Source organism: Cnephaeus nilssonii (assembly GCF_951640355.1).
Source record: "Cnephaeus nilssonii genome assembly, chromosome: 3".
In the NCBI taxonomy this organism is placed as follows: Eukaryota; Metazoa; Chordata; class Mammalia; order Chiroptera; family Vespertilionidae; genus Cnephaeus; species Cnephaeus nilssonii.
Genome location: NC_137074.1, coordinates 53,628,314 through 53,653,019, shown reverse-complemented (window position 1 = coordinate 53,653,019; position 24,706 = coordinate 53,628,314). Strand labels below are relative to the sequence as shown.

Below are 24,706 nucleotides of genomic sequence, written 5' to 3'. Positions count from 1 at the left end.
CCAAACCTCTCCCTTGGTTTTTCCTTTTTTTTTTTTTTTTCTTTCTTTCTCATGAGCTAGGCCTGGATAAGGAGGTGGTGCTTTTTTTCTAGGCTCCGCCTAATTAGAAAGCACCATCTGATGAAGTTCAGCCTAACGAAATTTTTCTGACAAATCGCTCCGGGGTCGGTGCCCGTCAGAACCGCCAACTCTCGGGGCCTCTTGACACTTTCTCGTTCGGCACCGGCACCGGCACCGGCGTAGGCCCGGGCGCAGGAAAGGTCCAGCGAGCCCTTTTCTGGAAAGCACTGATCTCACCCGCACGCGGACCCGGCCGGGCTCTCCAAGCCTTCCTCAGACACCGGCACGGCCGAGCCGGACCCGTCCCTTCGCTCCCGGGATAACGCCCGCGGCGAACACGCCGGAGGGAAAACCCGCCGAGCGTTCCTCACAAAGGGCCGGGCTCACCCGCCAGCGGCAGCCCCTCTCAGGGCGAACAGGCTCCGCACCCCTCGGCCCTCCACACCTCCGGGCCCCGCGGCGTCCCCCGCCCCCACCGCCACCCCTCAGGCAGCCCCGCCGAGCGCGCAGGGTCGGCCCCGGCACTCGGCGTAGCGGCGCTCCCCGGCCCGCAGAGGCCCTCCCTTGGTTCCGCCCACCCGCAAAAGAAAAAAAAAAAGAAAAAAAAACCTCGATCGACAACTGTGACCAACCGCCCCTTCCCCCACAAACCGCGGCACTTGGTCCCACCCACACCCTCCCCCCACTCCAACTCGGTCCAACTCGGCTCCTCACCCAGAGACATATCAATTTTGTCGAGGTTTTCATTACTGCGGGGTTTCGGCGGCGGCGACGGGATCGCCGAGGCTCCCCCTAACCGGGTACCAAACCGGTTCATGGCCGGAGACGTCGCCGCTGGATCAGTCCGTAGACAAGGCCAGAGACGGAGGCCTGCCACCTCCCACTTACGCTCCCAGACCAGCTGCACCGAGGGAGCGCGCACGCGTGCTGGCGGCGTCCTCGCCTCCCACCCGCGGCTGCGCGCAGGGGGCGGGGCTACAGAGACGGGCGGCCGACAAGAGCGCCCCAAGCTGGTACTCGCTCCCAGCGGCCCCTGTCGGACAGGAGAAAACATTGCAACCCGCTGCTCTGGGCGTTTGCGTGGGCCGTTGTCTCAGCAGTTTGCCTTTCCGCACAAATTGGGGAATGCTGGACCCTGAGCGCCTCAGGATCACGTGCCTTAAATGAGATCACGTTCCTCGGTGTCCTTAGAGTCCCTCCTGCTACAGAAAGGCCCCAAAGCTTTGGCAACACATGAACCTTTCACACCCCACTGCAATGCAGCCTCGGAGGCAGGGCAGACCCCTGTGAACGTAGATTGCAGAATTCAGTCCCAGCTCCCTCCCCCGCTTCTCCCCCCAGCTCCACCACCTGCAACAGGAGGAGTCGCAACGTCTGGACGCAAAGCAAAGGCTGCATTGACAAATTTTGCGTCACTAGCAATAGAAGTAAATGCTAACGTTTCCCCTATCCGTACTGTACCATTTCTCAAACGGTACTCTGTAAACATTGAGCACGGTACTCGCTACCTAATAAGACTTCATCTTCCCTTGGGAGAGGGGTAAGTACCTCTGCTTATTTGGCTGCATTTTTCTCTAATTCATTTGCGTTGGGAATGAATAGGAGGATTCGTTTTCTTTCTAATTATCCCTACAGGAAAATATTATTTGTTGAATGTTTGCATAATATTTTTCCTATTTACAAAACGTGATATTCCCTCTCTTCTTACCTCCTCCTCTTTCAAATTAACTGCACTTGTGTGGAAGCATTTAGGTTATATCATCCTCATAACAGCTCAAAACTACCGAAAGCATTTGCATCTAAGGAAAAAACCGGGGGCAGGTATTCTGTCCCTGTAGAAATCTCTACCACCTTCCTCCTTTTCACTTCCTGAAATTTCTTTTTGCATAGAAAAGAACCAGTGACCTAAACCACAGTAGCCTGTACTTAATTTGCGCCCCCTCCAAGACAAAAACATAATCATAGAAAAAGAGTGTATCAAGTGAGGACACACCAATGAAGTAGTATAAGAAACTTTAAAGGTAAAGGAAGGTTTAGACTCAAAAGGACCTAAGAACAACATTCTGAATGTTAAGAAGAATAATAGATATGCTCTTAGCACAATGTGCTTGATTTTATTTCTTTTCCAACAGCTAAGAACTAGAAAACTGAATATAGAGCTAAAAGTAGGAGGGAGACCTAGGTTTTATTGAGTTGTATTTTTTTCACTCACTTAGTCATGTAACCACTGTGTGAACTTGTAAGAGTGTTCGGGCCTCACACTCATCTTCAAAACAAGGAAGTAGTTATACTAAATATAGAGTGTCCCAAAAAATGTATACACACACTGAATAATTATGAAGGCAGTGTTTATTAAAATAGACTTCATTTTCAAAATTGAACTGCCAGCTGTTAAAGTATGTATACAGTTTTTTGGGGACACCCTGCATATGTTATACTTAATTATTCCTAAGATTCCTTACAATTCTAAAATCTAAGCACAAGATATTTTTCTCTACACTGTCCTTCTCTCACTAGAAATAAGTGATACAGTCTCTGCTTATTTGTGTTTACAGGGAGGAATCTTAGATTAAGTTCTTAGTTTTATGGAAGAAAATTAATATACTTAGAGTTCGGATGAATTTTTGCACTTCAGCTATTTATAAAATAGGTAATAAAACTCCCAAAATGTATATAAATGCTTCCCACCACCAGTATATAAAAGTTTCCTTTTATTCTGGTCTTCTCCCCAAAACTGAGCTCCATCCCAAATCTCCTTATCTCTGAAAAGAACATGCCCCAATATTTCATAAACAAACCTAGCTATTGTGTTTCAGACGTTCAGATTTTTCCAAGGGTTTCAGAGTCTCAGAGTAATCACCCAGATTCCCAAGGGAAAAACAAGAAAAAAAGAGACATTCAAGGTCAGTCACAAAATAGCAACCTGAGACACATACAGCAATAGTAAAGAGGGCGTCAAGCCAAGAAATCAGGACGGGGCTAGTCCAAGAAGTTCATCAGCCAGCTTCAAGGGCTGGGCTGGGGTACAAGGTCAACTCTGCCGTTTTCTGGAATACGAGAGGCAACTATTCATTTAATGATCTATTCATTGAGCACCAGGCATTGTAATAGGCTCTGGGGATAAAATGGTGAGCAAGGTGGATACAGACCCTATCTTCACACAGCTTGCAGAGCAAAAATATTCTCTGAGCACCTACTGTGAATGAGGCCTTGTGCTGGACCCTAAACATGCATCCTTTGTGTAGAGTACAGCAGTTTGGCAGCTTCACACAAGTGAAAATAAACAGAAGTCAAGCAGCTGCCCTTTTCAGAGGTTTGAGTTTTGTCCACTGCAGATAAAACAATATCTAGGATTGCCAGATAAAATTCAAGACCAGTTAAATTTAAATTTCAGATAAACAACGGACCATTATTTAGTAGTATAAGTATGTCCCAGATTACAGATAAACAGTATTTTTTTTTACTATGTTGCATGCAATATTTAGGATAATTTATACTAAATGATTAGTCATCGTTTATCTGAAATTCAAATTTGACTGGGAGTGGCATATTTTTATTTGCTAAACCTGGGAACCTTAACATTATACTTTTTGATTAATATGTTCTGGATTTCTTCTCACTAGAAATCTACATTATCTTCAAAGGTAAGCACAAGTCTTACGTATATAACCCTTAACTATTTTTATTAGTTTGATATGTCTTTTAAACCCCCACTTTTTCAGCTTTGTTGAGATATAATTAATGGACAATAAAATACATATTTAAAGTGTGCAGTTTATACAGATGTACAGTGTACATACCTGTGAAAACACTACCATAATCAGCATAATATATATTTCCATCATCCCCAAAAGTTTTCTAGTGCTTCTTTGCAATCCTTTGCCCCAATCACTACCTAAGCAACCACTGATATATTTTCTGTCACTATAGATTAATTTGAATTTTCTAGAATTTTCTCTCATTTGTTTGTCTGTTTGTTTGTTTTTTCCCATTGATTTCTAGAGAAAGTGGAAGAGAGGTAGGAGGGGGAGAGAGAGACAGAAACATGGATGTGAGAGACACATCAATTAGTTGCCTCCAGCACATACCCCCACCAGGGCCAGGGAAACCTGGAACTAAGGTACATGCCCTTGACAGGGCATTAAACCCGCAACCCTTCCGTTGGAGGCCGACACTTTAACCACTGAGCAAAACAGACCAGGGCCTCTTTTTTAAAAAAAATATTTTTATTAATTTCAGAGAGGAAGGGAGAGAAAGAGAGGGATAGAAACATCAATGGTGAGAGAGAATCACTGATCACGCCCCATACTGGGGATCGAGCCAGAAACCCGGGCATGTGCCCTTGACTGGAATCCAAACCAGGACCCTTCAGTCCGCAGGCTGATGCTCCACTCACTGAGCCAAACCAGCCAGGGCCAAGGCCTCTTTATATATATATATATATATATATATATATATATATATATATATATATATATACACACACATACATACATATATACATATATACACATACATATACACACACACATAGATAGATAGATAGATAGATAGAGAGAGAGAGAGATAGATAGATAGAGAGAGAGATTTGTTGTTCCACTTATTTATGCAATCATTGGTTGCTTCTTATATGTGCCCTGACTGGAGATTGAACCTGCAACCTTGGCATATCAGAATGACGCTCTAACGGTTAGAGCTCTACAGTGTAGAGCCTAAGACCATCGGAAAACAGATATTTACATTACGATTCATTAACAGTAGCAAAATTACAGTTATGAAGTAGGAACGAAAATAATTTTATGCTTGGGGGTCACCACAACATGAGGAACTGTATTAAAGGGTCGCGGCATTAGAAAGGTTGAAAACCACTGCTCTAACCAAATGTGTCACCTGGCCAAGGCCTATACTCTTTTTTATCTGGATTATTTCACTCAGCATAATTGTTTCAATCTCTATGCCTTGTATTCTTTTTCTTGCCTTATTGCACTGACTGGGGATTCCAGTACCATGTTTAACAGGAATGATGAAAGTGGACATTATTTAACTGGGAGTCTTATATTTTTATTAGCTAAATTTTTATTTCTCATTCCCAATCCCAGAGGGAAAGCATTCAGTCTTTCACCAATAAGTATGATGTTAGATTTTTTGTAGATGCCCTTTAACAGGTTGAAGAAGTTCATTTCTACTCCTGGTTTGCTGACCATTGTAATCATGAATGAACGTTGAATTTTATCTAATGTTCTTTCTGCATCTATTGAGATGACCAAATGGGTTTTCTTTTTAAATTTATAAATATGGTGAATTACATTGACTGATTTTTACATGTTGAATCACCTTGCATTTCTTTTTTTTTATATTTTATTGATTTTTTACAGAGAGGAAGGGAGAGGGAGAGAGATGGAGAAACATCGATGAGAGAGAAACATCGATCAGCTGCCTCCTGCACACCCCCCACTGGGGATGTGCCCGCAACCAAGGCACACGCCCCTGACCGGAATCGAACCCGGGACCCTTCAGTCCACAGGCCGACGCTCCATCCACTGAGCCAAACCGGTTTCGGCTCACCTTGCATTTCTATGATAAAACTATTTAGTCATGGTATGTTATCCTTTTTATATATTGTTGGATTTGCTTTGCTAGTATTTTGTCAAGGATATTGTTTCTTTTTTATGAGTGATCTTGGTGTGTAATTTCTTCTTCTTGTAATGTCTTTGTCTGATTTTTGTATCAACTTCTTTGTGTTTCAGAAGAGGATTTTTAGTCCTAGCCAGTTTGGCTGAGTGGATAGAGCTTTGGCCTGAAACCTAAGGGTCCCAAGTTTGATTCCTGTCAAGGGCATGTACCTCGGTTGTAGGCTCCTCCCCAGCCGGGACCCTGGGTTTCTCTCTCAAAAAAAAAAAAAAAAAAAAAAAAGGAAAAATATCCTTGGGTGAGGATTAAAAAATATATTAATAAATAATAATAAAGAAGATGATTTTTAGAATTTATATGTTATAATTTTTATTATATTGATATAATAAGGGACTTGGGTATAATTGCATTATATGTAGGTATAATATGTATTATAGTTAAATATAACTATTATTATTATACTTAACTCCCTTAAGCTACTTGTATGTACATTACAGTTTTTCTTTTCTGCTCAATTCTTGTCATTCTATCCCTTTTATCACTGTTTTCAGATGCAGTAGTTTTTTCTTTGCTAGTTTGCTAGAACTTTCTGTTCCTCATTTGTGTTGCCCTTTCTTTGTTCTAAGTTTTTCTAGCTGTTCTACTCTTCCTTTTAATCTAAGGATTCTTTCATTCATTTATTCAAACGGAGTTTGATTTCCTAGTACGAGTAAGACACTGTGCTAACAATACTGTGATGCAACAGAGAACGTGACCGACAGGGTGCAGGTGTCGCTGGAGGCATCGCTGGTCTCCAAGTGCGTGACTGTCATCAGTTTTTCTCTGACCAGGGAAACTGTTCTGGGCAGACAGGGGAACTTGAAGGGGAATTCTTCCTGGACTCAGGGGTTGGACCTCTAGTTCACTCCTTATTAGGCTTTATCTTCTCTGGGCAGGGTAGGAGTTCTACCAAGGGCTGTAGGGCAATTCACTGAAGGACCAATTGTGGAATTTTCTGAAGCTACACAAATTTGCATAAATCACAATTTCTGCCTATATACATAAATCTGTTCCTTTTAAAAATATATTCTCAATTTGTGCTAAATGGATTGGTATCTAGGAAGGTCTGGAGAGCCAGGGTTGTGGGGCCATTAGGCATTTATCCTTCTCTCTTTGCCCCTTGGCCTCCCTGCTCTGGGATGAAGAGCCCAGGCTGGACTAATTCTCATCTCTCCCTTTCCCTCAGTAGAGGATCACTTCTCTTGGCCCATTTTTATCCAGCTAGAGGCTGGGACAGAGACACGTTGAACATTCTTCAAGTGTGTTAAGGATTTGATCAGTCCAGAAATAAGATTTTAAAAATTTCACATTGACTTTCTGTATTCTGGAGTTGTATGTATTGCCTATGGCTGGCAAGGAAGTTTACTATATAATTGAATAAATGAACCCAGTACTAACTGCGTCAAGGGGGTAGAGATGTTGTTGTAAAGACAAAATAGAAACCAGTCAATTAAAACTTGGAAAAATTCTTCAAAAGCTTTTTAAAAATTTTTTTTGAAATTGATTTTAGGAAGAGGGAGGGAGGGAGGGAGGGGGAGAGAGAGAGAGAGAGAGAGAGAGAGAGAAACATCTAGAAACATCTATTAGCTATATGGGACAATGCACAAACCAACTGAGCCACCTGGCCAGGCTAAAAATTTCTAAAGATGCTAAACTGGAAAAAACAGATTTTACTTAAAATATACTCAAAATTAATCATTAAAAACTAAGAAATTTGAAACACTAACATTTTGGTTTTATTGATTAGGATGCAGTCATAAGAAAAAAAACCATATTAAGGTGCTCGCCTTAAAAAAAATTCCTCACCAACGGATATGTTTTTATTGATTTTGAGAGAGAGAGGAAGAGAGAGAGAGAGAGAGAGAGAGAGAGAGAGAGAGAGAGAGAGAGAGAGAGAGATCGGTTGCCTCCCATACATGCTCTGACTGGGATTCAAACCCACAACCTAGGTACATACCCTGACTGGGAATCAAACCCAAAACCATTTGGTGTATGGGATGACACTCCAGCCAACTGAGCCACCTGGCCAGAGCCGATACGTGCCTATTTTTAAAAAGCATTTTCAAATCTACAGAGAAGTGGTAACAATATTCCAGTGCTTATATATCCTTCACTAAGATTCACCAATTATTAGTTTTGCCACATTTGCTTTCTCTATATATAGCTAGCTAGCTATAATTAATACTATTTGTTGTTGGATAATCTGAGTTGCTGACATCATGATTCTATAGACTATATCTCTAAGGATATCCGTTTACATAACCACACTAAAATGATGACATTTAGGAAATTTAACATTGATGGGATTCTATTCTCTAATGTATATAGTTCATATTAAAATTTTGCCAATTACCCTAATAAATAAATTATTATCTTTTTTGGCAATATTTTTTCCAATATAGGATCCAATCCAGGTTCACATGTTGCATTTCTTTGTCCAGCCTCTTTGGTCTCATTTAATCTGAAAAAGTTTGCCTTTCTGTCTTTTATGGAATTTACATTTTTGAACATTGAAGGCAGTTGTTGCATAGATTGTCCTTCAATTTGGTTTTGTCTTAAAAATATATGCTCAATTTGTCAGGGATAAGTAATGTGGTGTCCTTTTCAGTATTTAACACCAGAAGGTATCTTTTTGTCTTCTTGGGGGTCTTAATTTTAATCACTTGGTTAAGTTGATGTTTACCAGATTTCTCCATTGTAAAGGTACCCCTTTTTCCCATTTATAAGTAATCTGTAGAAATATAGTTTGAGACTATGTAAATAGCAGATTTCACTAATGGCTTTAGCAACTATTGATAATTCTTGCCTGAATCAATTATTACTATCGTGACTATAAAATAATGCTTGTCTAACTCGATTATTCCTCTACTTTCATAACTGACATTCAATTGTAAAAAAAAAAAGAAAGATTTCCAAAATAACAAAACAAACAAAAAAAGATTTCTCTCCCCTCATTTCTTTCTTCTTTTTTCTATGTATTTATTTATTTGCACACTTATTTATATATACATGTAAGTTTCCATAGTGGTTCTCTCTCATCATTGATGTTTCCGTCTCTCTCCCACTCCCTTCCTTTCTGAAATCAATAAAAATATATTTAAAAAAAAGAAATAGTCTTCTTGACTATATCAACAAATATCAATTATAGTCCTGAATATGTTTTTATTATATTCACTAAAATTATTCTTAGCAGCAAAATTCATACTCATTTTGAATTCAAAAATTATCTTCTGAAAAGCAAAGGGGTGAAGAGTGTAGGGGTTGTACACATGCTTGAGGAAAATGTAGCTTTATATACATATCATGAATGAACTCATTTTTAAAAAAAATATATTTTATTGATTTCTTACAGAGAGGAAGGGAGAAGGATAGAGAGCTAGAAACATCGATGAGAGAGAAACATCGACCAGCTGCCTCCTGCACACCCCCTACCGGGGATGTGCCCGCAACCAAGGCACATGCCCTTGACCGGAGTCAAACCTGGGACCCTTCAGTCCGCAGACCGACGCTCTAGCCACTGAGCCAAACCGGTTTTGGCTGAATGAACTCATTTTGATGCTCAAATTGTTTTTAACTTGACCAGTGAGAGACATCCCTTAGCTTTTAAAATTTGAATATTTTTCCAAAATGCTGCTAAGAATAATTTTAGTGAATATAATAACATATTCAGGACTATAATTGATATTTGTTGATATATTCAAGAAGACTATTTCTTTTTTTAAAAATATATTTTTATTGATTTCAGAGAGGAAGGAAGAGGGAGAGAGACAGAAACATCAATGATGAGAGAAAGAACCACTGACAGGCTGCCTCCTGCACGCCCCCGGGGACCGAGCCCGCAACCCAGGCATGTGCCCATGATCAGAATCGAACCCAGGATCCTTCAGTTCTCAGGCTGACTCTATCCACTGAGCCAAGCTGCTAGGGCATGAAGACTATTTCTTAAAACCAAGTTTATGTCAAATAGGTAAATGTAATGAGCTTTTAAAAATTTGTTATTTAAATAACTGATTCTCTAGTGAAATTGGCTTTCTGCCAGTGGTCTTTTTTTTCCTTAAAAAAAAAAAAAGCGTCTTTAAGTTGATTTTTAGAGAAAGGAAGGGAGAGGGATAGAGAGATAGAAACATCGATGATAAGAGAGGAACATCATTGGCTGGCTGCCTCCTGCACTGCTCCTACTGGGGCTGGAACCTGCAACCCGAGCATGTGCCCAGACCGGGAACTGAACCTGCATCAATTCCTGGGTTGACACTCAACTGGTGAGCAACATTGGCCAGGCTCTACCAGTGGTTCTTTAGGACCTACTACTGTTTACATAAAAATAGCATCCTGGTGATCATGACAACAAAGTTGATCAAGATCAAATAAATTTCAGGCTTTTGACTTTTAAAATATTAATCCATAAAGCAGTTGCTAAGTAAGGCCATTTCATTTATTGAATCCTGATGCTAGATATTTTTGCATATTTGACAATTTTTTTCATTTGGACCCCAGATGCACAAAATTGGATTAATCATAATCCTGGGTTCCTGGCAGACCCGTCATTTTTCATGCATGGCCAATTTTCACGTGGTTAGTTACTTTAAATAACATTATAATTAGTTATGACTTAATAACTAATTAGTTCTTTTCTTACTGATTTTAGAGAGAGGAAGGAAGAGATAGACAGAGACACATCAATGAGTGAGAGAAATATCATTGGTTGCTTCCCTTACGTGCCCCAACCTGGGATGGAACCTGAAACCTGGGCATGTGTCCTGACTGGGAATTGAACCCATCACCTTTTGTTGTACAGGATGATGGTCCAACTAACTGAGCCACACAGGGCAGAGCACCAATTAGTTATTTTAAAAACAGTGCACCTACAAACCCACCATTCAAAACAAAAGCTAGAACAGACAATAACCCTATTACCTCACAATTCCACAGATAGGTATGTACTCAAGAGAAACCATTGCTTATAAACAAGTGGAGACATGTAAAAGAATACTCATAGCAGCATTGTTTGCAGTGGCAAAAACCTGGAAACAATCCAAATGCCTATCAGTGAAAGACAGTATAAATAAACCAATGGACTATTAAATAGCAGTCAAAATCAATAAACTATAGTGATACATAACAATATGAATCTTATCAATGTTGTATTAAGGAAAAAAAGCAGGCCACCCAAAATAAATACAGCTTAATACCCTTTGTATAAAGTTAAAACACACAAATTTTAAAAGCAATACTTTTTAGGAATATAGATAGATGCAGAGAAACTATATAAAAAGGGAAACAGTGGAATCATAAACAAGGGATTCAGAATATGGCTGGGGTGAGGAAAAACAGAGGGATGTGTTGGGGGTGGGGAGTTGGACACATGGCTAGTGTAAGTTATTGTCATGTTTATTAACTGAGTGCTTTAAAGAAAATACATGTAAACCCAGACTTGGACATGTGAGGAAAATCCTGTTTTCCAGAACTTTTACTACAGTTTTAGTTCTGAAATTTCCAGATGAAACTGACTAACTTTCATGTAAACATATGTTAAGATCATTTGGGATTATACTGTATGGCAAAAAACGAAGTTCATACATTTATAGAAACACAAGGAAGTGAAATCCCAATGACCAAAAGGATCCTTTTTTTAAAAAAAAAAAAAGTATAATTTTTTACTAGGAAAATATGAGAAAGTTTGAACAAAGAGTATTTTTTTAATATAAATGGAAGTTGGAAATCATAATTTGCATTAAGTCGTTTCATTTCACTTCTAACACACAAAATATGACCTCAGGTTTGAAAATTCCCAAAAGTCATACATTATTTTTAATAGAGTAGCTACTTTTTCATGTTAACCCCAGATGTTAACCCCTCCCTTATAGTGCTATGTTGTTCTCTCCACTTTCTCTTCTTCTGGCTAACTCAGACGCGTCCAGGAAAACGGCTCTGACATCAGTCCTCCGGGAAACCTTCCCCTAAAGCCTTTCCCTCCAGCTCTTCTTTGTGATCCCAAAGTAACCTGTGCTCTTCTGAGTTTGTGAGCTCTTCATTGAAATGCTTTAAGTCCCCCCAAAACCACTAACAAGTGTTAAACCAGTGTAGGCTGAAGTGGGGTCAACCATAATTGGTTTAAGACTAGCGTTATTTCCGAGCCTAGACCTCTGAGTCGGGTTCCCCAGGATGAAAAGTGACAGCAGTGTGTAAGGTCCACGTCCATAGAGACTCCTCAGACTCGCGTCGGTGGGCGTTTCAGCCTGGTGCACGCCCACATGCACGCCGGCAGGGTCCGCAGTCCAGCGCGGCTTCGGATTGGACAGAACGGTGCATGCCGGGAGCGGCCGGGCCTTCGCAGTGCTTTCTGGGAGCTGTAGTTTTTGGAGCAGGAAGTGGGGGTGGCAGGGATAGAAACCACAGCTGAGGCAGCACTCACTGCCGCTGCGGTCATTCGGGGTGTAGTGCATCACTGTGAGCCTATCCGCCCTGGGTCCCTTCTCTGTTCCTGGGGGGGCTCCCGGAGCCCAGAGGGGCGAAGCGGCAGGGACGCCTCTCTTCAGAGAGGAGGCGATGTCGCAGCCCGGGATGGGGCCGGAGCGTGCGGGCGTGGAGCTTGGCGACTGCGAGGAGCGCCGGCCGGAGGAGAGCAGGTGGCTGGGAAAGGGCCGGGGGGTCGGGGGGACGAATAAATGAGCTTAACCACCGGGAGGCTTGGGAGGGTTCGGAGTGGGGAGACGTGCCAGGTGCAATAGACCTGAGGGTGACTGCTGTGGGCGACTTGTTTGGGAAGACATTCTGAGAGCAGAGACGGGCAGGGCGTGGGTAGGACGGAGGAGGGAACCGGCTTACTGGGGTGAGGGAGGGTGGATAGGGTATGTTGAGGGCAGGGGGAGACGTGGTTGCTGCAGAAGAGGTGAATCTGAGGGGCGCTGTAGCTAGGTTTTATAGTCCAGCGTCTATAGATGGGAAGAGGACACAAGGTTGGTGCCCTGCCTGAAACGCGGTGACAGCAAGCAAGTCGGGCCAATATTGCGAAGGTTGACGTGAACATTTCTGGGAGCAAAGGTTAGGCATTATAAGTGTCCTAGAAAGAAGCTTAGGCAGCGATGAGTGTGAGGAGGAAGGCGAGACTGTGAATGAAAGCCGGCCATTGTAACGGCGGTAGTGTTGGGTGGGGGCTTGCTAATGAGACTGGAAATCGTGTGCCTGCCCTTGGTCAAGGCTGGATCCCTGTCAGAGAGTGGCAGGACCCCTGTCATTTCCTTCTCATTTTCAAACCCTTCACTTCTTCCTCACAGCTGCAACTAAGCAATTTCACATTTATTTATATGGAACTATTGTCATCAAGTTCATAGTTTCTAGAAATTAAAGGGTTTAAGATTTTTTTAAACTATTTTATTTATGATTATTTTTAATCCTCACCCGAGGACATGTTTATTGATTTTAGAGAGAGGAAGGGAGAGAGAGAAACACGCGCGCGCGCACACACACACACCCATCAATGTGAGAGCGAAACATAGATTGGTTGCCTCTCCTATGTGTCCCAACCCGGGACCAAACCTGCAACTTGGGTATGTGTCTGACCAGGGAATCAAACCCTCAACCTTTCAGTGCATGACAATGCTCCAGCCAACACTGAGCCACAATGGCCAGGGCAAAACTACTTTAAGTGGTGACTTATATAGAGGTGCATCCCATATTTAGGGTTTGCTTCGTTAATAACTCTGATCTTAACCTTTTAACAATCAGCAATGGTGGCAGGATAGAGCAAGACTGTGGCTTAAGGGAGTCTTGTTTGACTTTTAAAAACATTCAGATACAGTTATGGTGTCAGGGGCAGCTGGGGTCTAAAGTCTGGAGGTAGAATATTTACCTCTGAGAAAATGTCAGTAAGGGAAAATTAATGAGATATGTCTGGGTGAAGACCTGGCTGTTTCAGTGCACAGTTAGCCTGTCGCCTGCTGTACAAAACCTGGACGGTCAGGACACTGGGTTTCTTGCCTGAGATCTATGAATGATGTGTTAGTGAAACCGAACATCTTACTTCCCTTTTCCATGTTTCAGTTTCTGCTTGTATATATTTGGCTATCTATTTTTCCTCCAGATGTCTGTGAAATGCTTCTTGTAAGAGACCCCATATAAATTCTAAATAAGTCTTAAGGTTATTTTTATTTTCTTCTACCAGTTTATGTGCTAGAAGAAAATAAAAATTCAAGTTCAAATTTTCTCCCCATAGCTGGGTTAGTTATTTACTTAATATATTTAAGAAACACTTATTTACCACATGCCAGGACTGCATAGGAGTCTTACAGGTAAACTTATTTAATCCTCATAACAAGTGGATAAGATACTCTATTATGACTATTTAACAGATGAGAAAACTGAGACATAGGATAAATAACTTGCCAAGGTCATACAGTGAATCCCTGATGGAACTGGAATTAAAACCCAGGCAATCTGGCTCCAGAGTCTGCACTTTAGATTCCTATGCTACGCTGCCTCTCACTTTGCTAATGTAGAGTGAGAAAGAAATGTATAAGATAGTGAACTTCATAGCATTCTTTGCCTGACATTCAGGCCAATAGGATAGCTCCTTTGCAGGTATGTTTTCCTGTTACTCTTTCCATGCTTGACTATTTATTTATCTTTCAATTACAGGTGACAGTCAATATTATTTTATATTAGTTTCAGGTGTACAGCATAGTGGTCAGACAAGGTGATCCCTCTAATAATTCTAATACCCACCAGACATCATACATAGTTATTACAATGTTATTGACTATGTTCCCTATGCTGTACTTAAATCCCCATGACATTCTGTAACTACCAATTTGTATTTCTTAATCCCTTCACCTTTTTTCACCCAGTCTCTCCAACCCCCTCCCATCTGGCAGCCCTCAGTTTGTTCTCTATGTCTGTGAGTCTTTTTCTGTTGTGTTTGTTCATCCATGCTTGACTCTCAACCAAGGAACTCTAGTCAAGACTTCATTTCAGCAGTGGGATTATCCCCATACAACCATTTATATTATTGCTATAGCCTATTCTCTGTTGGTGGTTGTTAACTCAGAATATGTTGTTTAGTGAGGCTTCATGGCATTGATGGCCTCCTTAGCTCTAGAGAGACAACTGATAAATGCATGCCTTGTACCTGAGAACTGAGGCATTGTGGCTGGGTTAGTGCAAACCAAACCTGTCTATGGCCAATAAAACACCCAATTCACAAAAAATCTTGATGAGACGGCATCATTTTAAAAAAATAGAACTTTTCAATATGTTTTCTGAAAGCCGTTGTTGTAGTGAAATGTGCATAAGCTTTATAGACAGATAGAATCCTTTTATTGCCTGCATTTGAATCCTTGTTCTACTGCTTAACTTGGTTCATCCTGTCTGAGTAGGAAGAATGATGCCTTTCTGACTGGTAAGTTGTGAGGATTCTATAAGATAATGTGCATAAGGTTCCTCACAGAGTGCCTGGTATACACTAAGTGCAAAAAAATGACTACTTCTGTCCCCTCCCAGTTTTCTTGAAGCAAGGTGCGCGTGAGTGCGCGCGTTCTTTTGGTGCTGTTGGCAATGGTATAGCCTGCTCTTCCTCCTACCACCGCTCCTCTATCTCAGATGGGCACACTGAGGACTGCGATGTTGGCCTAGCTCTTAACTTCATCCCTGGAGTGTCGTTATGTCCCCTGTTGCTTCCCACTTAGCTAGTTATCGCTCCAGCAGAATGCTGTAGTGCATAGAGATGATGTTTCATTTTCCCTAGGGTTTCCTAAATGCCAGTTTTTGGGTGTTGTTTTTTTTTTTTTTTTGGAGATTTTCCGGTGAAAGTACTAAACAGTTAAAGGAATGGTTCTTCTAGCATTGCTTTGTTACGCTAGGCTGCCTTGGCCTAAACAGTCTGTTTCTGAGTTTGGAACCCAGCTACCTGAGCAGTTTTCCTGGTGCGGTGATCTAGGTAGAGTCTCCAAACCGAACTCATTCCATTGCCCAGAACGTTTTCCTCTTCTGTTCTCTATCTTAGTTAATAGAATTTTCCACTCAATCAACCAAGCCAGAAGCCTCAGAGTGAAATTTGATTCTTCCCTCTTCATTTTCCATATCCAAGCAGTCACCAAGTCCTCTAAATTCTGTTCCCGATTTTTATCTTGAAGCTTTATTTTTTTTTCCTCTGTTTCCAAATATATTGGCTTATATTAGTGAAAAAACCCAGAGAGTAGTAATGTTTCAGGAATGGACAAATGTAGGTGTGTGCTTAAACAAACGTTTGTCCCTATCTATGTGGCCTTTATTCTGGTATGTTGGCTTCATTCTCAGGCACACTTTTCTACAGGGCAACCCTTAGCAAATTGAACTTTAGCAATCCCAACTAAAATAAATAAATAAGGAATGCAGTCTCAATAGGTATGGTAAAAGCAAAAATTCTGGACTGACTCTTTTTAGATGGACATGACTTATGTTCCTGTTTCAGGGTATGCAATATGCAGCTGAGTCAGGACTAAACTATGTGCCCAACCCTGGGTCCAGGGCAGGGTGATACTTCCTTAGAACTCCATGGACCAGACTAAGTGGCAGAGGTGTGATTTCCCTATGGAAAATTAGGGACCTGTTACCAAAAGAAAGGGACATGCATTCTGGGCAGATATAAATAAAATATTCACTTGAAGACCCTTATTATCTGTCATTGTGGGTTATCTCAGTCGCCTCTTAACCTAATCTCCCAATCTGAACTCAGTCCCCCAATTCCAGACAGCCTCCACCCTGCTACCAGCTTAATTTTTCAGAAGCAAAGTTACAAAAGTAATTTGCTTAGAAATGTCCAGTGGTTTCTCATTAAAAATATAAAATAGTCAAAACTCCTTCCCTCATATTCAATCTGGACTTGAGTCCCTATGAAGCTCCCAATTGTAAAGCCATGCATTTATTCGCTGTCACATCTCCTTCCTCGCCATCCTCATTGTTGCTCCTCTACATTCCCTGTAATACCTCCTTCTTTGCCTGGAGATCTCTTAGTCATCCTTTAAATAATGTTCCTTTGGAAGGCATCCCTTACCTGCCCTTCTTCATCTCTCTTATTATGGCATTTCTCACTTCATAGCGTTTTATGTAAGTGCCCATTTTCCCCATTGCATTGTGAATGCCTTGAGAGATGGGGACTCCTCTTTAACCACCATAATAAGCCTAGCAGAGTGCCTGACATGCAATTGGTGTTCAGTAATGTTTGTTCACGGGATGAAAATGGTAATGATCTGGTCATGTCTCATAGTTGGGCAGGCGCCAGTGTACTGTTGCCATTGAGAGAAAGGGCCTCTTTTGTCCCTATTCATTGACCATGCTACGAGTTGACAGTTTATACAGCACTGGCAGCAAAGTAGGATGATTACATGACTTTTGAGCAATCCATACTGCTAGCCCAATTATTAATAAAAAAAAGAGCCCACAGAAACATTCTCCTGAAGTTTTTTTTTTTTTTGGGGGGGGGGGGGACAAATGCTATTGTCAGAACCCAGGAAGGGGAGGTGTATCAGCTGACAGCAGGGACCCAGAGCTGAAGTTTTTGCAGCATCTACCCTCCCCACAGCTGTTTCTGCTTTTTATAGCTGCTTTATTACTTCTTCCACTACATGGATTTTGTTTTGTTTTGTGATCTTCGTTAAGTTTCACCAACCTAAATTTCAGTTCTTTAGTCACATCAGATTTCAGGTGCTTAATGGTCACAGTGGCTAGTGGCTGCCATATTGGACAACACAGACATAGAACATTTCCAGCATCACAGAAAATGTGATTGAACCATGCTGTTATAGATGTAAGTCTGAATTTTTCAGGAAACAACAACAGCATGCTTACATGCTTTTTGTTCCTCTGGATTGGGCTCACTTGGAGAGAGAGAGAGAGAGAGAGAGAGAGAGAGAGAGAGAGAGAGAGAGAGAGAGAGAGAGAGAGAGAGAGAGACTGTATTCAAGTTCAGAATACTTAGCAGGAAAGTTGGTATTTAGATTGGGTAAGGAGTTGGTACACCATTGGTGGTTAGGTTTCTAACACAAAGAATTTTACTTTTGTTAAACCTGCTTGTTGAAATTCAATAAATTTGATATCATTCAAATTTAGTGTGATTGGTGAGACATTTTTTGAATAGGTATGAAGTTACAAAGCATGCCTACAAGTACTGCTAATTCTCTCCTGGACATTGAGATTCTGCTGTCAGCCAGTAAAGGGATGGAACTGGCCAGTGATTAGGTTCTCCTAGGTGCACCAGAGTGGAGACTTATAATAGATTCAAGTGTGTGTGTGTTTTCTATAAGCATACTGTTTATTTTATTTTTTTAATATATTTTATTGATTTTTTTTACAGAGAGGAAGGGAGAGGGATAGAGTTAGAAACATCGATGAGAGAGAAACATCGATCAGCTGCCTCCTGCACACTCCCTACTGGGGATGTGCCCGCAACCAAGGTACATGCCCTTGACCGGGAATCGAACCTGGGACCCTTCAGTCCACAGGGTGACGCTCTATCCACTGAGCCAAACCGGTTAGGGCCATACTGTTTATTTTTAAACATCATAAATACTTAACTACATATTCTGCAAGGTAAATACTATATAATTAAAAACATAAAATATGGAGCCAGATAAGAAGAAAATTGCCACCTCAGTGTTACCAATAATTATTTTACTTAATTATGTTTTTCTGTACTTTAAGAAGGAACCCATTATGTCTTTCCAGGAATTGCTTTCTGGCATTAAAAGTCCAGGTGCTTGCCTCACCACAATCTTGCAGCACAAGATGCCCTTGATACTTGATTATTTAAAAAATCCTCATGATACTTTTCAGCTTCTTGCTTACTAACTTTGTTCAGATTATTATTCTTTCATTAATTGATAGCTTCAAGGAAGGCCTAAACAACTTTTCTCTATTTTCCCTCATATAATCAAAAGTAACCATTATTAACGAATTATTTCTTATTTTTTTTATGTTGAGATTACAAATAGCAGAATAATTTTATATTCTGCTTTTTATACTTTAATCTACTATTATTAGCTTGGAAACTTCCTAATCACAAATTTTAATGATTTCGTGATATTCCATCAGATGATGTCACATAGCTGTCCTCACATTCCAGGGATCAAATCATTACCTTATTTGAGTCAACCTGATTTTCAACTCTGATCTCAGGTAGATACCACCATTCATTTCACATAAATGGCACACTGTAGAGGGGCTATGCCAATAAGTTGAAGCTATTTCCTTTTACCATGAAAAAGAGCATTGGGGATTGAAGATAGGCCAATATATATTTCTTGGATTGAGGCTCACTTTAAAATTGCATCATATTTACTTATTTACTATTTATTTTGCTTATTTAGTTACTTTAAAAAATAACATTTGCTTATAACTTTTTTGTTTCTACCTTGAGTGTCACTGCTGATTGTGATTTGGCACCCTTAAGACTGAGTTGGCATTTAAGAAAACTGTTTTTCCTTGAATATCCTTATTTGAGTTGCTTAAGCAATTCCTGTTCCTCTTTAAAGGAGGAATGTAGTCAAAATCCTCCCAAAGGAAAACAGGTAGGATTTTATTCTGAGATTGGCTTTACTGTTTGTTAATGAAAATGATGGAGGTAGAGATGGATTATGCTGGCCCTTGCATTTAGGCCTGTTCTTCCTTGGCACAGGGTGAGCAGCTTAGAAAGACTGCTTTTAATTTATGTTGAATAAAGGAGAACACTGTATATTTGCAGAAGTGGCTCTGCAACGGGTACTTTGAACCTAATAACTTCAAAGTCCTGACCTGTGCCCAGATAAAGGTTACATGTGAATACAGGGTGGTGCCATCCAAAGAATTACTATCACATGGGTTTAACCTAGGAAATACTGTGGTTAACAAATGGGGAGGGGTATTTGATTTCTCTTGGTGATCTGCTTATTGCATGTTAGATTCAGGTATGAAAGGATTAATCCAACCACTGTGTATGGGCTTCCATTGAATTTAGTATTTCAACTCTGAAAATGATAACTATATAATTAGATTAAAGGACCCTAAGAAGGTAAAAACACTAAACAGACTAGCTATATAAATAAAAATTTTTTTTTAGGTTTACTTTTCTTCTACATGAGCATGCACCAAATATAGATGTTTTGATGTATCTTAGAGCAAGAGGCACGTTCTTTTGTAGCTTTGGATCTCAGGGACACTTTATTGTGGGGAAAAAACATTCTTTAGTTTTGTCCAGAGAAGTTGTCAGTAGATCTGAATGCTCAAGGTTTCTAGGATTTCAGTGCTTTTTTGCATCATTTTGGAACCAAAGCCCTCGGATGATAAGGTACTTGGTGTCTGCTTTCAGGATTTATCATGATGTCCTTTGACAGTTAAGCTTGTAAGATCAATATAGAATGAAAGAGAACATACATATGTATAGTAACTTGAGGAACCAGACTGGCTGTCATGCCTGCAAGACTTGATTGTAACTTGTTGGGATGTAGAAACTGTATCAGTCAGAACTGGTCAGATTAGCTCTGAGGAAGCATAGGAGATGGAGAGTCAAGTGAAAGTTGGCAGTCAGTTGGCCTCTGTAATGGCAGTTTCTCACAGTACAACAATAAATGACATTTTTATAACCACCTCAGTCCTGTGTACATCTTAGTTATCTTGAGATATCTCTCAGAGTTGGTATAGAAATAGAACAGGGAAATTGCCAATAGTTACATGAAAAGTTTTCCACATCACTGATCACCAGGGAAATGCATATCAAAACCACAATGAGCCCTGGCTGGGGTGGCTCAGTTGGATGAGTGTCATACCATGCATTGAGAGGGCACCAGTGTGATACCCAGTCAGGGCACTTGGCTGGGTTGCAGGCTTGATCCCCAGTAGGGGGCTTATGGAAGGTTGCCAATCGATATCTCTCTCTCTCTCTCTCTCTCTCTCTCAAATCAATAAAAATGCATTAAAAAAAACACACAATGAGATGTCGCCTCACACTTTTAGAAGAGCTAGCATCAAAAAGACAAGAGATAACAAGTGTTGGTGAGGATGTGGAGAAAAGGGGATTCTTGGGCACCATTGATGGGATTATAAATGGGTGCAGCCACAATGGAAAAAGTATGGAGATTCCCCAAAATATTTAAAATATAACTATATGATCTAGCAATTCTCCTTCTGGGTACATAGATAAAGGTAACAAAATCACTATCTCAAGATATGCATTGACTTAAAAAATAGATATCTGCACCCCTGTGTTTATTGAAGCATTATTTACAATAGCAAAGACGTGAAAGCAACCTATGTGCCCGCTGACAGATTAATGGGTAAAGTAAATGTGATAGCCCTAGCTAGATTGGCTCAGTGGGTAGAGTGTTCGCCCTTAGACTGAAGGGCCCCAGGTTCAATTTTGGTCAAGGGCACATACCTCGGTTTCAGGTTCAATCCCCAGCCCCTCTTGAGGCCCATGCGGGAGGCAACCAATTGATGTGTCTCTCTCACATTGATGTTTCTCTCTCTCTGTCTCCCCCCTCCCCTGCACTCTCTCTAAAAGTCAGTGGAAAAATATCCTTGGGTGAGGATTAACAACAACAACAAGAAAAGTAAATGTGATATTTATACACACATACAATGGAATATTATTAAACCATAAAGAATAAAATCTTGCTATTTGCAGCAGTATGATGGACCTTGAGGGCATTATGCTAAGTGAAATAAGTCAGACAATAAAAGACAAATACTGTATGACCTCACTTATATGTGAATCTGAGAAACCCAAACTCATAGCAACAGAGAACAGATTGTTGGTTGCCAGAGGTGGGGTGTCGAGGGGGGTGGGAGGGGAAATGGGTAAAGGTAGTCCAGAGGTACAGTCATAAGGTAAATAAGTTCTGAGGAGAGGGGAAAAAAAGAAAAAATAATAAATAAGTCTGAGGATGTAATATACAGTGTGGTGACTATAGTTAACAATACTGTATTGTTTATTTGAAAGTTGCTAAGAGAGTGTCTTAAAATTCTCATCATAAAAAAAATTGTAACTATGTGAGGTGATGAATATTTATGAAACTTATTGTAGTAATCAGTTTGCAATATATATATGTCAAATCATTATTTTGTGCATCTGAAACTAATATAAATTTATACGTCAATTATATCTCAATAAAAATGGGGGTGGAGAAAGAAATAGAACAGGGGAGTCTGGTGACTCAAATGCTTAATGTCGTAAGATTAAGAAAACCCGGTGTCTCTCAGTTTGAATAAATTCTTCATCTCAAGGCTTTCAGGTCAGAAGACCAGAGCAAGATCCATCTGGGTTTTTCTTTCTAGATGATACTCGTATACCATACCGAGCTTCATTCATTTTATTTTATATGTCTGCCTTTACTGTACCCATCTACTTTTTAAAGATGCTCAGAAAATGTACAAAAATGTGTAAGAGAGGTTCATTTTGAGTACTGATAGAAAGAATTCCAATTCAGAATCCTCCCATACCTGTAGATATTTAAATAATGTAAATTGTTATGGTAAAAGTTCCTTAAAGAAATTATGACCATTCTCATTATTGTTCTTAAAAAGAGGAAAGAGCCCTAACTGGTTTGACTCAGTGGATAGAGCGTCTGCTGCGAACTCAAGGGTCCCAGGTTCGATTCTGGTCAAGGGCATATACCTTGGTTTCGGGCACATCCCCTGTAGGGGGTGTGCAAGAGGCAGCTGATCGATGTTTCTCTCTCATCGATGTTTCTAACTCTCTATCCTTCTCCCTTCCTCTCTGTAAAAAATCAATAAAATATATATATTAAAAAAAAAAGAGGAAAGAGTCATATGCTAAAAAGAAAGTAAGGGGTAAGGTAAAGTGCCCAGCATAACAATTGGGGACCTAAAAGAAGGAATTTGATGCCTCATCTCCTTATGTTTTCCTTATCCAGTTTGTTTCAGTGCATCCAACTTTTTTCATTTAATTCCAGTTGATTTTGAGTTTTTATGGGTTGGAAACTCTGTTGAGAAAATGCTGGGGATTTAATAGGAACCTTAAAGATCATCTGGCATCAATTTTTAAACTTTTCCACTAAAGTGCTTTATTTCTTTTTAAAATATATTTTTATTGATTTCAGAGAGGAAGGGAGAGGGAGAGGGAGAGAGAGAGACAGAAACATCAATGATGAGAGAATCATTGATCGGCTGCCTGCACACCCCCTACTGGGGATTGAGCCCACAGCCCTGGCATGTGAGAATAGTTGATTTGGGGGCATGTCCCAAAATGGCTCAGTGCAAACTTAAAACATTTTTATCGCAATTTTTGCTTACAAAATCACAGGGGAAAAATCATGGGCAGCCTGGCCTGTGTGGCTTAGTGATGGAGCCCAGGAGGTCAGGGTTCCATTCCTGGTCAGGGCACATGACCAGGTTGCCGGCTCAATCCCCAGTAGGGGGTGTGCAGGAGGCAGCTGATCAATGATTTTCTATCCTCATTGATGTTTCTCTCTCTCTCCCTTCCTTTTTCTAACCCTTCCTATCTCTGAAATTAATAAAAAAATATTTTAAAAAAACAATGGGCAATTTATGATCTTACCCATAATATTTGTATCTAGGTATGTGTACTTAGTGCTGGAAATATCTATATATATAAAAAGCCAGCAACCGGAACCCTGGAACAACTGGTCGCTATGACGCTCACTGTGGCCAGCAAACCGGCCCGATCTGGGGTGGGGCTGGCTGACCAACCTCCTGCAGCTCCTCCCCCTGGCCTGCCCTGCCCCCATGGGCCCACAGCCCCTCCCCTGGCTGGCCCCACCCCCAATTGCCTCCCTGACCCCAATAGGGGCCAGGGCCAGCTGGCAAACTTCCTGCAGCACGCCCCCCCCCCCCCCCCCCGCCTGACCCCATCCCAGATCAGCCCCCCCATTCTGATTAGGGGCAGGGCCAGCCAGCCAATCGCCTGTGGTCCCTCCCCCAAGCCCCTCTCCACCCCCGATCACCCCCCCTCCCTGACAAAAATCAGGGGTGGGGCTGGCCAGCCAACCACCCACAGCCCCTCCCCCTGGCTGCTGGCCCCTGATCGGCCCCCCCAACCCATTTGGGGGCAGGGCCTGCCGTCCCACTGCCCACAGCCCCTTCCTCTGGCTGGCCCCACCCCCAATCAGCCCCCACCACCCCCATCAGAGGCAAGGCCAGTGGCTACTGCCCACGGCCTCTCCCCCTGGCTGGCCCCGCCCCCAACTGGTTCCCCCACTCCAATTTAGGGTGGGGCTGGCTGGCCCTGCCCTCAATCGGCCCCCGACCCCAATTGGGGGTGGGGCCCACTGGCCAATCATCTTCGGCCCCTCCCCTCACCCTGATTGGGCCCCAATCGGGGCTAGGCTGGCCAGACCCCACCTGTGCACGAATTCGTGCACTGGGCCTCTAGTAGTAATATAAAGTCTTTTTTTTTTCCTGCTTTTTTGTTTGGCACAAGATTTCTGGTTTTGAGCAAATGTCCACATCTCTTTATATATTGTCCATGGTCCAGAAAAGGATCTTGATGGGTCATACTCCCAGGATCACAGGTTATTGGCTACTTATGTGAGGATTGAATGATAGTGGGTGAAGATCACCTTGCAAAGCATAATATGCCATGTAAATGTGAGTTGTTTCTTTTTTTAAATCTTGGTGTTCTTTACATCTTCCATCCTCTCAGAATTGGGTCTTATGACCACGTAAAAAATCAATAGGGGAGAGAATGGTAGGATGTGGGACAGAAGGTTTCTTGCCTTAGACTTTCTTTGACATGATCAAAATTAGGCACAGCAAGTTAACTAACCATTGGTATAATTGATGCTCTTGCAGGAGGGAGCACTGGCAGTTGTTGGGTAATTTGAAGACTACTGTGGAGGGTTTGGTGTCAGCCAACAGCCCCAACGTTTGGTCCAAGTATGGTGGCCTGGAACGGCTTTGCAGGGACATGCAGAGCATCCTCTATCATGGGCTCATCCATGACAAGGTACGGAGACCTTCTTTTTTGTCAAATTGGGTGAATTAGTTGTTGGAA

At 41.4% G+C, this 24,706-nt stretch overlaps 2 protein-coding genes across 14 annotated transcripts in view; one reads left to right on the top strand and one right to left on the bottom strand.

Moving 5' to 3' along the window:
- FYTTD1 (forty-two-three domain containing 1) overlaps nucleotides 1–994 on the bottom strand; it is a 38,307-nt gene extending 37,313 nt beyond the window's left edge. Inside the window, exon 1 of the mRNA XM_079766423.1 lies at nucleotides 775–994. Within this exon, the coding sequence (XP_079622549.1) occupies nucleotides 775–877 (103 nt within the window). The 5' untranslated portion in view covers nucleotides 878–994. The remainder of the gene's footprint in view (nucleotides 1–774) is intronic.
- Nucleotides 995–1,144: 150 nt separating this feature from the next.
- Nucleotides 1,145–24,706, top strand: part of RUBCN (rubicon autophagy regulator) — a 62,736-nt gene continuing 39,174 nt past the window's right edge. For 5 of the 13 annotated variants that reach the window (XM_079766411.1, XM_079766412.1, XM_079766410.1 and 2 more), the window contains exons 1-2: nucleotides 12,101–12,356; nucleotides 24,505–24,658. In XM_079766411.1, coding sequence (XP_079622537.1) covers nucleotides 12,277–12,356; nucleotides 24,505–24,658 — 234 coding nt within the window. In that variant the 5' untranslated portion in view covers nucleotides 12,101–12,276. Of the gene's footprint in view, nucleotides 1,601–12,100; nucleotides 12,357–24,504; nucleotides 24,659–24,706 lie in introns of those variants that run through there. The other 8 variants (XM_079766418.1, XM_079766416.1, XM_079766419.1 and 5 more) reach the window with 4 other exon arrangements.